The sequence below is a fragment of the Petromyzon marinus genome, chromosome 78, assembly GCF_048934315.1.
Source record: "Petromyzon marinus isolate PM22_M1 ecotype Great Lakes invasive population chromosome 78, UKy_Petmar_22M1.pri1.0, whole genome shotgun sequence".
Lineage (NCBI taxonomy): Eukaryota > Metazoa > Chordata > Hyperoartia > Petromyzontiformes > Petromyzontidae > Petromyzon > Petromyzon marinus.
This window is the reverse complement of record NC_133744.1, coordinates 2,017,588-2,032,034: the sequence shown is the minus strand read 5'-3', so window position 1 is coordinate 2,032,034 and position 14,447 is coordinate 2,017,588. Positions and strand designations below refer to the sequence as shown.

At 47.6% G+C, this 14,447-nt stretch overlaps 1 protein-coding gene across 1 annotated transcript in view; it reads left to right on the top strand.

Annotated features, from left to right (window-relative positions):
• Positions 1-14,447, top strand: part of LOC142907360 (myelin protein zero-like protein 1) — a 36,872-nt gene that overhangs the window by 14,040 nt on the left and 8,385 nt on the right. Inside the window, exons 4-6 of the mRNA XM_076056794.1 lie at positions 5,642-5,671; positions 9,730-9,756; positions 11,574-11,600. Coding sequence (XP_075912909.1) covers positions 5,642-5,671; positions 9,730-9,756; positions 11,574-11,600 — 84 coding nt within the window. The remainder of the gene's footprint in view (positions 1-5,641; positions 5,672-9,729; positions 9,757-11,573; positions 11,601-14,447) is intronic.

The window sequence follows — 14,447 nt, the reverse complement described above, 5'->3', positions numbered from 1 at the left end:
GTCGTGAGAATATTATTGTGTTATTTTATTTTATCAATTTATTATTTTATTCTCATTCTACGTGACTTTACCGAAAGAACCAAAGAAGATATATCTTGCCTGTTCACTTACTTTATCACGTTATCACACGATCAAATACTGTGGCCACTCACTCCTGCCTAGCTCTTCTCCTGGCTTCTCTTTTATACCGTCAGACCGGAAGTGACGTCATGGGTTTAACTAATGGAGCCTCTAACCAAAGCGGGTTTCTAAAGAGTTGGAATATTCCAAATCAAGTATGCCCAATCTTCAACTAATGTATGACAGATGTACATCAAATGTATACACAGAAATAATACATTCATATTCTTTGGGTCTTTCAGTAAAGCCACGTAGGTCTAAAAATAATTAAAAAAATATCATGACGTTTCGATCGCAACACAAGCAAACGTCATCAGGTGAAAAAAATATAGCGGGAGAGCTGCTGAGGCAGGAAAAAATGATAGCGGGGAATCTGCTGACGCAGGATGTTATAAAGGTTTGAGATGGGTGTAGCCCAAGGGTCATAAGAGAAGTGGGCAGGGCTAGAGATGAAATTTGCATGTAAATGTAAGATCGGAGAGCTGAGCCATATCCATATGGCTGTGTTAGTGAGACATTTAGCCTGTTAATGTAAAGACATTTAACCTGGTAATGTAACTCAGAGAGTCGAAAATAACTGCTAACATCAGCAGGTAGGATGGAAACATCACAGCCAGTTATGACTTAAACTGGTTAATAACGTCCTACCAATGATTGCTTAGTTTGTACCCATCTCCGTTGAAATTGTGTCTTTGTTTATATATCTGGATGGCTTCATGAACGAATCTTTGCTGATAGCCGGTGGGTTTGCAGAGTACCTTCGTCTTGGCAAAATCAATTTCGTGTGTGCCCACAGCGTTAAAACAATGATCAGCCATGGCTGGGGTATTGGTCCTACCGTATTTCAGATCTGCCTTGTGTTCACGAACACGGTCCGAGAAATGTTGCTTAGTTTCTCCAATGTAACTACTGCCACAGACACAGCTTAGTTTGTAGACACCAGGGTATAGCATGTCAGAGAACACATCCTTCACAGATGGGATCAGATAACAAATTTGATGTACTGTGTAGAATCGAACTTGGATCTTGCCTTTGCTCATGATTTTGGGAAAAAAAATTTTTGGTAAACCCTGCTATGTATGGCACGAAAGCTTTAAGTCAAAATTTAATACATTCACTTTCTGTCTTATGGCTCTTACAACTACTATACACTGCACTATACACTACACTATACAAGACTATACTACTATACAATATACTATACACTGCACTATATACTACTATAGTACTGTACACTACTATGCACTACACTATACACTACTATACACTGCACTATACCCTACATTATACGCTGCTATGCTACTATACACTACTATACACTTCAAACATTAGCGTCTGTTGGTTGGACAGATGGACTGGCAGTCTCATCACCGTGTGTGAGCGATCTTGCATCTTCGACTCGAGGATCCGCCACATTGCCTCTGGAGCGCTCACATATCGGCAATCGATGAAATTGGTGATTTCATCATAGCACAGTTCCGGCTGTCCATTCACAGTGAGAGCAATGTTGGCGCAATCGAATCCCTTGAAGACGTGTTTTATAGATGTACTTCCACGTTGATGTGCGCATTGTACTTGAGCGTCAAGTAGGGCTTGTACGGCACAATGTATTGATTGTCCATCGAAACGCCTCTGACTTCTGCCTGCTCAGCGTATCGACGACGGTTGGGTGCGTAGCCGCTCACATTCGGGATTGTGGTGTTGTTTAAAACTTTTGGGAACTCCTTGCTGCACTTTCCGTCGTTCATGCAGGGGGCGCGTAGGTCTGCAGTGCCGCACGGACCGTGCATCATGCATCTAGAGACAATCTCACGCAGTCGTGGATGGTCCCGCGTTGGAATTTCGGCGCACACAAACTGGTCGATCTGTTCGGCAGTTGTGAATTTGTCCTGAGCTCGCAGAGTCACCAAGATGTGGGCGCACGGAAGGCCTCGCTTCTGGAACTCGATGATGTAGACATGTGCCTTCGATTCTCCAAACACGTCATGTTTGGTCAGATGGTCGATCAGAGGGTCCAACTTGATTTTGAATACACGCGCCACCAAGTCGGGTCGAGCTGATGGCTGCTCGCCCGGTCGAAGGTTGTCGGTGATTTCTGGCCAGCTCGGATTTGCGGTGAACGTTATGAAGAGGTCGGGTGCACCCCATCTCTCAAAGATAGACGTTGCATCGCAGCATCGCTCGCGGATGTTTCTTGGCGATCCCTCGAAGCTCGAAGGGAGGATGACTGCAACACCAGCTGCAATGTTTGCGTCTTGGGCTAAGTTTGCGACATGGTCTGCTGTGTTTGCAGTCACTGCTGCTTTTGGCGGTTGTTGAGATTGTTGGCCTTGACTTGCAGATACGAATCCACCAACCATTGTTGAGTCAGCTTTCCGGGACTCATGATTGGATTGAAGTTGCCTCGAATCGCCGTTTGAGCTGCTTTACACTGAAGCATGCTGATGTTGTTCCGAACTCTATTCAGTTGTGCTCCCTCGTAAGCCTCGCACTGCCAGTTCAGTTGCCATCCGGGCTTGCCGTACGGATACAGAATCACATACGTCATGGGATCCATGTTGGGACTAAAAATATTGAGGTTGATGAACTGCTGATTGGGATTCTATGGATTCCTCGGGTAGATGCGAATGTCACGCTCGAACGGCGGCTCGCCATCCTCGTTGACGAAGACCATCGCGACTTCGTTTGATGTTGGTGCATTGTATCATCGGTGATCCGACTGATGATGACGTCTCAGCACCATGCTGACCAACGGAATTTCTTCTCCCGCTTGAAGTGCACGGTCAACTTCTCGTGCTTCGACTTCACACATCAACTGGTAGCTGTTGGCGAATCTGTTGTGCCGGCGGAAAAAGTGATCAATTTCGTCCAGGATAGGTTGACAACACTGAGCATCCACGGTGTGCTCTTGACGGATCTCCGTTGCTTGCATGCTGTCAAGAACGTATAGCTACGTGTACTGCGGTGTTTGATTGTCAAGTGGCTGCAGGTGAGATGTGCGGTGATATGTCTGGCCGTCGACCTTGAAGACATATGGGCCTCGTCCTGGCAAATCGACGATCTTCGCTCCCATCGACGCGAAGGAGACCACACTGTTGTAGGATCTATGTGATCGCGGAAGTGAGTAAGATTCGGATGAGTTGGGTCAGTCAGCAATGTGCGGAGACATTCAGGATATTCCAGCTCAACTCCATTGATGTCGTTTGTCAACTTGAATTTGCGCTTAAGGCAGCGCGAAGTGAATTTCCGATCAACAGGGCGTTCTGAGATTCAATTTCATTGTAGTTTCATTTATTAGGTATAACCCTGTGAGACATGAGTGCAACCGCAACAAAACAAAAAAACATGAACAATAAACGTTTTGAAGTGACTACACGCAACAGAAAAATCCTGGAATCAAGTTCCTCGAGCCGCAGAACTGGCAGATGATGTTCAGTGGACTGCAATTGTGCAGCTCTACTCGAGTGTCATCGAAATTGATGGCTTCATTGCGGATCGCTTGTCTCTGACGCTCTGGAACTAAGCGCTGATTCTGAACGAACGCTGCACGCCGCGACTGCGATTGTTCAGGAGTTTCTGCCACGATTCCAAGTCGATGGCCTGCAGCATCTGCTTCACGCGGCGAAACTGCGATTGCTCAGCAGTTTGTCGATTGATGCAACATTCTTGAGTTTCGCAATGTGCTGCACGAATTCCCTCGAGCGACTCCTGACTTTGCTTGGCCAACCATCTTTGCTTTCGTTTGTCTGCCTTTCGATGCTTTTTATGCGTCCATAATTTGTTACTGGAAGTGAAACCATCTTTAAGGAACATGATGAAGGCGAATATAGAGAAGAGTGGGCCGCCTCTCTTTGGCCTCTGCTGGCTCTTCTCTCTCTCTCACAAGCGTTCATCATATGCATCATACAAAGATAGATAAAGTAGTGCGCTTACCAACGTAATCGAACGCCTGTCCCTGCGACTTGTTGATTGTGATAGCGTATGCGGGGAGAATGGGAAAATGTCGCGAAACAAATGGCAAAGTCGTGTCAGTGGGAGCCAAGTCGATTCTGGGAATCGATTCTGGGAATCAACACCGAAGCGCCTCGTTCTCTCTCTACAGCGTTCATCATGTTCATCAGAGATAAAGTGGGTGTTTATATTATTAATATCATTTTACATCTGGAAGACTTAATTGAAAACGATATTTCGTGTGCATTTTCTCTCATCGTTAAGTAGATGTCCTTGCTGGGGGTTCTGTTCAATGCGGACTTTCACCTGTTTGGGATTGCGGGATCGAGATAATGCGACATAGAGCTGCTGGCCGTGCGAGAAGACCGCCGTCTGCAGATCGATTCCAACGTAATCAAACGTCTATCCCTGCGCTTCTGTCGTTCATGCAGGGGGTGCGTATGTTTCTAGCGCCCCCTGCATTAAAACGACGGAAAGTGCAGCGTTTATCACAGATAAAGTTGGGCGTTTATATTATTAATACTTCAATAGGTTACACTACTGCATTCTACACTCTATAGACTATAAACTACATGTACATGTATCTACGCGTTTAAAGTATTTTGCTGCTGCTATCAATATCCACGCGATGATGCTGATAAGCCCACTTCGTTGAACTGCTATCATCTGTGATGGCCAAGTCGCATCTGAAAAAAGAGCTCCACAGCATCTCAGTTTCGGGCCTTATATCTGGTAATTAAAAACAGTTCTATTCGTAGTTTTAAAACAAAATCAACTTGAAACTCACTCATCATCTCACAACAACCATTTACCCACTCACCCCCATCTCACCCACCAAGACAAAGATCCCACGGTGTAGCCTTAACAGACTGTTGGGGCAAGTGCTGGTAGTAGCGAGTAGCAGCGCCTATGAAGGCCCGCACTGTGGTACACAAGAGGGTGGGTGGCCAGCACCACGCCCGGCCGCCTTTGTCTCCCCAGTGGCGATGATTACAACACACCACACCAGGTACTCAATTGAGGCTGTCTACATAGGGGAGCCCCAGGTACCAGTTCAGATAATCGCTATCACTGGCGCTGGTGGTGGCCCTGAGCGGGATTCAAATTCGAGTCTCTGCAGGGTATCGTAGCGCAGAGGTGTAGCGTACTATACACTGCACTACTATACACTACATTACACAACCATAATATGTTTTTGGGTTAAATCGCGTAAATATATAAAAGTGTCGTTAAACCCGCCACTACCCGACATCCAATTGGATGCGTTGCTGCTTCTGCGGCCATCAGGAACACTCTTCCTTACCGTTATTAGGAAGCCACTTTAACATCATCTTCATCATCGTCATCGACTCATTGCTTTGAAACTGCTGCAGCTTGTTGTGTGTAGTTTTTTGTCCTACCCCCGCACCTCTGATTAATCAATCTGGCTACGTACAGTACCAAAGAAGTTCAACAGACGTAGATACATACGGACAGGAATGTTGAATGCCAGGCAGTGCTGTGGACTAAGTGTGATAAAAACAAATAACAATGTGTATGTTCTTGTCGTTGTGTTGGTTCTGTTTCTTAGTTCCAGCGTCTCCAACCAGGATGCCAACAGGTACGTGTGTGTGCGTGCATGTGTCTGTGTGTATGTGTGCATGTGTATGTGTGCGTGTGTTTGCATGTGTGTGTGCATGTGTAAAACTACGTGGCCGAGAGTCTGAGCCATTCCCTGTACACCTTGGGGTGCGAAAGGGATGTCCTCTGGCTCCAACATGATTTAACATCTACTTTGACCACGTAGTTCATGAAGCCTTCAGTAGCTGTACCGGAGGAATTTCCATCTGGTATAATTACAATGGGAGGGTGATCGATGCCCGGGTGCGGTCAAGGGATGGCTCCCTATTGCTCAACCATGTTATGTATGCCGACGACCTGGTAATTGCAGCTCACTCAGAGGAGGAGTTGGAGGCGCTGCTGCTGAAACTGGAGTGTGCCACTAAGAGGTGGGGCCTTACCATCAAACCCACTAAAACGAAGCACCTGCCTGGGTATTTTGTACCATGGACACTCCATCCCCACAACTCCCAATCGGTGATGGGGCAGTTGTGGAGAGAGTGGAGAGTTTCCCATACCTGGGCAGTCTCTCATGACTGGCTCCGGTTTAACAGCAGAGGTCTCACTCCAAATCAGTCGAGCGGCATTATCTTTTCATCGGTTGCGTAACGCTGTGTGGAAGCTACCTGGTCTATCACTCCGCACGAAGCTTCGGGTCTTCTCGGCCACGGTCATTCCTTCCCTTCTCTATGCTTGCGAAACGCAGACCCCCCCTAATAGAACATCTCCGCCGGTTAGAAACATTTAGGCTGGCCTGTCTACAATTAATCCTGTGTTTAACCAGGCTGGATTGTGTGAGGAGCTCACATTCTCGAAAGATCTGGACAAAGTCCCATCGGTGAGCACCTCTGGCAGGCAAGGCTGCATTAGCTGGGCCATGTAGCCCACATGCCCAGCCACCGCATGCCTAAACAGCTTTTGTTCGGCCGGATCGAGGGGGCTAAACGGGCGTGGCACAGGCTAGAGAAGAGATGGAGTGACATGGTCCTGGAGGATGTGAACCTGAGTGGACTTGCCGATGACTGGTACCAGCGGTGTCAAGATCGGCCTCTGTGGGGGAAGCTCGTGAAAGACGCTACTGGGCAGTTGGAGGCAGTCGCCCTCCAACAACAACGGAGGGCGGAGGAGCGACGCTCACAACAACGAGCGGAGCGCCAGGTGGCTAAAGCACAGCAAGTTGGCACAGTAGAGGGTACAGGTGGTGCATCAGCCAGTCGTCTCAGTCAGTCGACCCATGGCACCTGGGTTTGCCGCGTGACCTCCTGCCAGGGGGCTTTCGACACTTCACTTGGCCTCAAGGTGCACATAGCTTGGCACAAGCGTCGTAGTGATGTCACCGCCACTTAGTGGCGAATGGCGGTTGTTGTTGTTGCATGTGTGTGCATGTGTGTACCACAAAACCACGAAATAGAAATCGAATTAAGCTTGCGCCGGAGGCCCCAGGGGGACAGGCGTCCATGACGTCTCCTGACTAAACCCCATTTGGTAGAGACAGGAGATTACATCCTTACCCTTGGCGTTCCTTCAGAAACAGCAAAAAGCCACTGCGGGTGGCCACGTGGAATGTCTGAATGCTGACTGCAGAGAAGAGGCTGCCACTCCTCTGTCGGGAGCTGGACTGGTACCGCCTGGATCTATGTGGTATTCAGGAGGTGCAGTGGACTATCTCTGGCAGGAGACTGCCAAACAACAGGGAGTGGCTCTTCTTCTGAAAATAATAAAGGGGGCATGGTAGCATGGCGGTGAGGTGTGGGAAACTGTAAGCCCCAGGCTACTTTGGGCTCACCTTCCCATCAACCAGAGGCGAGGAGTGGTGGTTGTGTTTACTTCTGCCCCCACCCAAGACGAACATCCGTGGAGGGATGCAGGCAAGGCCGATGAGTCAGATGCCTTCTATGAGCTCCTTTCACAGGTGCTAGCTAATGTGGCCCCTCGGGATAGAGTCATCCTGTTGGGTGACTTTAATGCCGGAGTTGGTCCTGATGCTAGCACCTGGTCTGGAGTGATTTGAAGGCATGGGCCAGATCAGGTCAATAACAACGGTAGGAGGCTATTTTAATACATACAATAGATCGGAAGGACGATCTTGATTTGAAGCTTTCGTGATCAAATCTTTCGTGACTGCAGGAATTACTCTTTGGTTCTTTCGGTAAAGTCACGTAGGTATAAATTAACATTTATTTTATTTATTTTCTTTTATACCTATGTGACTGAAATGACTGCCGATGCACCACCTGTGCCAACACACAGACACATTGACATAGACACACACAGACACACACATAGACAATGACACAGACACACTGAAACAGGCACATACATAGACACATACACACTGACACACAGACAGACACACACAGACACTGACACATACAGACACTGACAAAGATCCCCCGTATAGCCTTAACAGACTGTAGGGGCAAGTGCTGTTAGCGAGCACCTATGAAGGCCGGAACGGTCCACGAGGGGGTGGGTGGCCAGCACCACGCCCGACCGCCTTTGTCTCCCCAGTGGCGATGTTTACACACCGCACCAGGTACTCATTTGGGGCTGAGTCGACCTAGGGGAGGCCTAGGACCGGTTCAGATAATCGTCACTGGTGTTGGCCGTGAGCGGGAATCGAACCCGGGTGGCCAGGTTCATAGCGCAGCGCGCTAACCGTTACACTACCGGTGACACACACTGTTCAGTTCAGTTTATTTTGGTATAGCCCTGTGAGCCATTCGGCTCTTGAATCGGGTGCAACCACAACAAACAAAAAAACAAAAACACGAACAAGAAAAACATCTTAAAGTGACTATGTGACTGTGCAAACAGAAAATCCATGAAACCAAATAACTTTTCCAAATCACCAAAAAAATAAAGCCATAATTGCAACGTAACAGTGATCACAAGGACTGTGACCGAATTTTTACAATAAACACTGACACACACACACCCCACGCCAACGAGCTGCAGCACGCCTCGCATACGGTGAGCCTCGACGACGCTTCTGGGCACAAGCAGCGTCTGTCGAGCTGCGTAGCTCTTTGTCAGAAGCCACCCGAGGCCACCACAAATTATATCGGCAACAGCAGACAAATACTCTGAACGCGTGTTTCTACAGACTCGTAGAGACCCAGAGACTCAAAGAGACTCAAAGAGACCCAGAGACTCATAGAGACCCAGAGACTCATAGAGACTCATAGAGACCCATACAGACTCACAGATACCGAGTGATTCATAGAGACCCACAGAGACCCATACATATAGAGACCAATACAGACTCATGGAGACCCGTACTCATCAAGATCCATAGAGACTCACAAATACCCAGAGACTCATAGAGTGTGTGGGTGAGTGAATGGGTGTCTGGGTGTGTGTGCCCACTTCCTAGGTGCTCACTAACAGCACTTGCCCCAACAGTATGTTAAGTATATATAGGGGTTCTTTGTCTTTGCCCACCTGAGGAGGAGTTAGAGGCGCTGCTGCTGAACCTGGAGCGTGCCCCTCAGAGTTTTGGGGCCTTACCATCAGCCCCACCAAAACTAAGCACCTGCCTGGGTATTTTGTGTCATCAAATACTCCACCTCCTCAACTCCCTATTTTTTGATGAGTGGAGAATTTTCCATACCTGGGCAGTGTGCTTATGGCCAGCTCCATTTTGACAGTAGAGATCTCACTTCGAATAAGTCGAGTGGCATTATCTTTTGACTGGTTGCATAACGCTGTGTAGAAGCTACCTGGGGTCTGTCGCTCCACACGAAGGTTCGGGTTTTCTCAGCCACGGTCATGCCCTCCCTTTGTGCTTGTGAAACGTGAACCTCCCTAATGGAACATCTGCACTGGTTATAAACATTCAGGCTGGCCTGCCTATGATCTATCCTGGGTTTAACCAGGCTGGATTGTGTGCGGAGCTCACAGATCCTTGAATGATGTGGGCACATTCCCATTGGTGAGCTACTCTGGCAGGCAAGGCTGCACAAATTAATTTTAAAGAAACCGAACTGAATTGTCCTATGGGTATGCCGCGTGATTTACCGTCCACGTGATGTGTCTCCGATGTGTTTCTGTTTACAGAGAAAGATTCCTCCCGCAAAGGAAGCGGTGAGTGATGCCCAGTTTCAACACAGCACTACGCAAACATAAATACACACTCACATCGTAGCCTCTCCTTCCCACGTTTGTCTCCATGTAATAAACACAACTGTATGTTTTGTACGTACGTATGTATATTGAACTTATTTATCACCGTACGTAGCCAACCGTGCTAATTGGAGATGCGAGGTAAAGAACAACAAACTATGAGTCTCTGTGTGAGTTTATGGGTCTCTGTGTGAGTCTGTGCCTCACACTGTGCGTCTGGTTATTTGTGTGAGTCTATGGGTCTCTGTGTGAGTTTATGGGTATCTGTGCAAGTCTATGGCTCCCTGTGTGATGAGTCTATGGGTCTCGATGTGAGTCTATGTATGTGTGTTGAACTTATTTTGCACCGTACCTAGCCAACCATCATAATTGGAGGTGTCCTCGACATAATTTCAAGGCCAAACCGCACACCCTGAGACCTCATGGGTCACCCAACCACCAAGCTAGCAGGCTGGCTGCCTTAACGCTGGCGAGACGCTAACTACCTCGCCTGGTATACAGGAGGTCGTGGGTTCGATCCCGACCCTGATACCTGCTGTATATTTGAGTTGGCATGTCTCCCTCCCCATGGTCGCATAGATTTTTCTCCGGGCCCTCCGGTTTTTACACGCTTTTATTTAACTCACTCTGTCTGTTGTTGTTGTTGTATCCTCAAATCTTGTAACTCAATTTTAACCCACTTCCCAATGTGGTATCGACTACAAACTTGGTATACTTATGTCATACTGATGACAATACAATTAAAACGTGTTTAAACAAAATTATGTTTAAATATTACTTATTACCCTCGACTTCAGAATCGACGTCGCCACGTGTTTAGGGTATTTGACCTCTGTTGTAAATTGACCTCGCGGTTACAAGGAGCCACTTTGCTGAGCTATCATTTGTGATGGCCAGGTCGCTTCTAAAAAATAAATTAAGAACTAAGTGGGCTTTGCCTGCTACGATGGGAATGGTTTAGTGTTGTATCTGTTTGTGTTTGGATGATTCGTTTTCCTTTCTTGTACTTTGCACTCCTATCGTGATTGTGCATCGTGTATTTGTTGTTGTAACGTTCTTACCCCGTGCCCCTACTAGACATCTGTGACAATAACTTTATAGCTCCTCGGATTCCTCCTCCTGCAGTCTAAATAAACATTCTGACTCTGACATGACAAGCCACCTTCAACCTAGATTTGAAGCCACCTTCGTTAAGCTGCCATCATTTGCGATGGCCCAGGGTCGCTTCTGAAAACGAGCTACACATTTGCTCAGTGGGGCCTTACACCTGGTGAAATAAAACCAGTTCGTCGTTTTGGTTTTAGGCAGAGACCAGATTTTGCCTTGGATGACTGCGCCACTGTTCTCTGTAATGGCCTCCAGATGTGTCCATCCATCACGCAAACTGGGCTGAAGCAGGGAAGTTCACAGTGTGTTTGTGACTCACACACAGACACACAGATAGTTTAACACCTAGGCTTTCACAACCAATATTATTCATTATAAAAGGTTTTTGGGTTAGATGGCGTAAGTATAAATGTGTCGTAACCCTCCACCACCCAACACAGCCAGTAAGGTTTTTCACGTGAACAACGCGTCAATTAGTTATTACTTCAACCCACCGGTGTGTTGGAGAATAAATCCACAACATTTACAATTTGAGTACAGTGACATTTCACTGGTAATCGCATCCAGCATCATCTGAACGAGACTTTGCGATGGCTACTCCGTGTGATTCATTGTCCACGCGATGTGTCTCTGTGTGCATGATGTGTGTCTGTCTGTGTTTGTGTCTACAGAGAGAGATGCTGGCAACAAAGGAAATGGTGAGTGAAAGCTCATTTCACTGCGGTGCTACATCTGCCTACAGAGACAAAGATCCCCTTTGTAGCCTTAAGTGTTGTTAGTAGTAGTGAGCAGCAGCGCCTATGAAGGCCGACACTGTGGAACACGAGGGGGTGGGTGGCCAGCACCACGCCTGATAAAGTATCTATGCGTTTAGCCACAGTTGTGAGACATTAACTACCTTGCCTAGAATACAAGAGGTCGTCGGTGGTTCGATCCCGACCTTGACGCTTACTGTATATTTGGAGTCCGCGTCTCTCTCTCCCCATGGTCACGTGGATTTTTGTCCGGGTTCTCCGGTTTTTCCCCCTAATAATTTAGCATCAACGTCACCACGCGTTTAGAGTATTTGGCCACTGCTATAAATTTCCATGCAATGATGAGGATATCAGCCACTCCGTTTAGCTACCATTTGTGAAAGCCATTTTTGAAAGGTCGCTTCTGAAAAATAAACTAGAAGCTTAGTTGGCCTTACACCCGGTGACAAAAAAACAATGTCGAGTTGTAATAAGTTTTCATTTAGGATACACAAAGATTGACTGGAATCAGGGCCAGGAGGACGAAGAAGTGTCCCTTAAAACCCCATTTCTCTATTGCGGAGTTTTTAGTTAAGTAACCGTTAGCTTCATAATCAAGTTTGCTTGCCCGGAGTTCATTTTGGCCTTTCGACGTGGTGAAAGAGGAAGTTGGTTTCGGTTCTATAAATATTTTTTCCTGCTTGGGGGAAAAAAACCCCTCAGTGGGTTTTGGGGGTGTTTCAAAAGTCACTGGTGGTGGGAGGTTCGGCGGTTTGACTTGTCATGGACTCGAGCATTCTTATCGCGTAGAGGCATCTGCTGCCACTTCCCGTGCTCATTTCCCGTAACATTTGTTGATGACAAATTTCGTTTTCTTTTTACCAAAGCGTAAGGCCCCACTGAGCTGCGATTAACTTTTATTCAGAAGCCACCCTGGGCCATCGCAAATTAATAGCTCAACGAAGTGGCGTGTCGTGTGATGTTGTAAGTCGAACTTCTTTCGTGCCGTACACAGCCAACCGTGCTAGTCGGTGTGGTTTGTCTCCTGGTCCTCCGGTTTTTTCCGTCCGCGTTTAGAAATATGTGGAAGTGTATAGCAGCCAAATGACTAATCGTGTGACGTTGATTCTAAACGTGGAGGGGAACACCTGGAGGAATCGGAGAAAAATCCACATGCCAACGAGGAGAGAGGCACGCAAACTCCAAATATACAGCAGGCGAGAGAGTTAACATCTGCTAGCCACCGTGGCACCCCTGACTGTGATGGTAATGGTGGTTGGGACAGTGGTGGTGGTAATGGCGATGGTGGTGATTGTGGTGGTGGTGGTGGTGGGGGTAGCGGTGACCCGAGTTCGTTTTCCGCTCATGACCAACACCAGTGACGATTATTTGAACCGTTTCTGGGCCTCCTTGGTCGACTCAGCCTCAAATGAGTACCCGGTTTAGCGGTGTGTAGTAAACATTGCCACTGGTGCAAGGGGCTGGTAACAACTCCATCTTGAATTCAACTACCAGTAATCTACATAAAAAAATGTCGAACTAAACCTGGAACGATACTGCCTGGACCTTTGTGGAATACAGGAGGTCCAGTGGACTCGCTCTTGTTCCTGCCACCATGAGGGGTGGACAGTCCTCCACTAGGGGCAGGAGACTGCCAAACAATAGTGGCTCTCCTGAACAAAGAATGAAGGGGACATCTGAGCGTGGCGGTGAGGTGTGGGAAGCATCAGGCCCCAGGCTACTCTGTGCTCACCTTCCCATTAACGAGAGCAAGGAGTGGTGGTGGTTACTTATGCCCCCACCGAAGATGAACATCAGTGGAGGGATGTAGTCAAGGCTTATAAGTACGATACCTGCTATGACCTGCAGTCAAAGCTACTAGCTAAAGTGACCCCTCGGGATAGTAATCCTGGTGGGTGGCTTTAATGCCCGAATGGGTCATAACACTGGCACCTGGGCTGTAGTGATTGGAAGGCATGGGCCAGATCATCTAAAATACAATGGTAGGTGGCTGCTATACTTCTGTGCAGACCATTGACTTGTAATTATCAAAATTCTGTTCCGGCATCGCTGCATCCCACGCAACATGATGGATGCACGCCGGGTCCAAGCAAGAACATCTGCTGGACAATATAGTGATGGAACAGCGGATGCAAGCCCATGTCCTAGACACTACCCACTAACCATAGGCTTGTCATCTGTAAGATGCGCCTGCCATTCTTCCACTCCAGTGGTGGGTGTTCATCTAGGACCCCATTAAAACCCACAGTGACCTGGTCTCAGCTAGCTAATGGAAGTTGCAAGCGAGAGTTTCATCATCGCTTGCAGCTGGGGTTAGCATCGTCCCCCCCCCCACCTGATGTCGAGGGGAAATAGGTGAGGTTCAGGACTGTGGCTCATGCAGCTGCAGTGGCTGCTCTGGGTATGCAGGTCGGTCATGCAGTGCGCCACTTTAGTACATGATAAGATTGCTATGCACTGTCTATGCCTAGCTCGTATTACTGAAACCTCGCTTCGACCTGGAGTCGACCAACCTTTGACTGATTTAGTCCCAGATGGGTATTCAATATTGCATATTCCCAGACCAGGTAAAAAGAGAGATGGCGGTGATATTTCAGACTGGTCTCATATGTGCCGTGGTCCCATAGTTGGGTCATTCGAATACATGATCGTGCCCTGAATTAGAATCAGAGCCTGTATTTCACCCTTGTTTACAGATGTCTCAGCTGTCTGAGGTAATCTCTCCCTTGTTTCTGGAATTCCCTCATAGAGTTGTGCTGGGAGATTTCAATAGATGGATTGATGACCCAT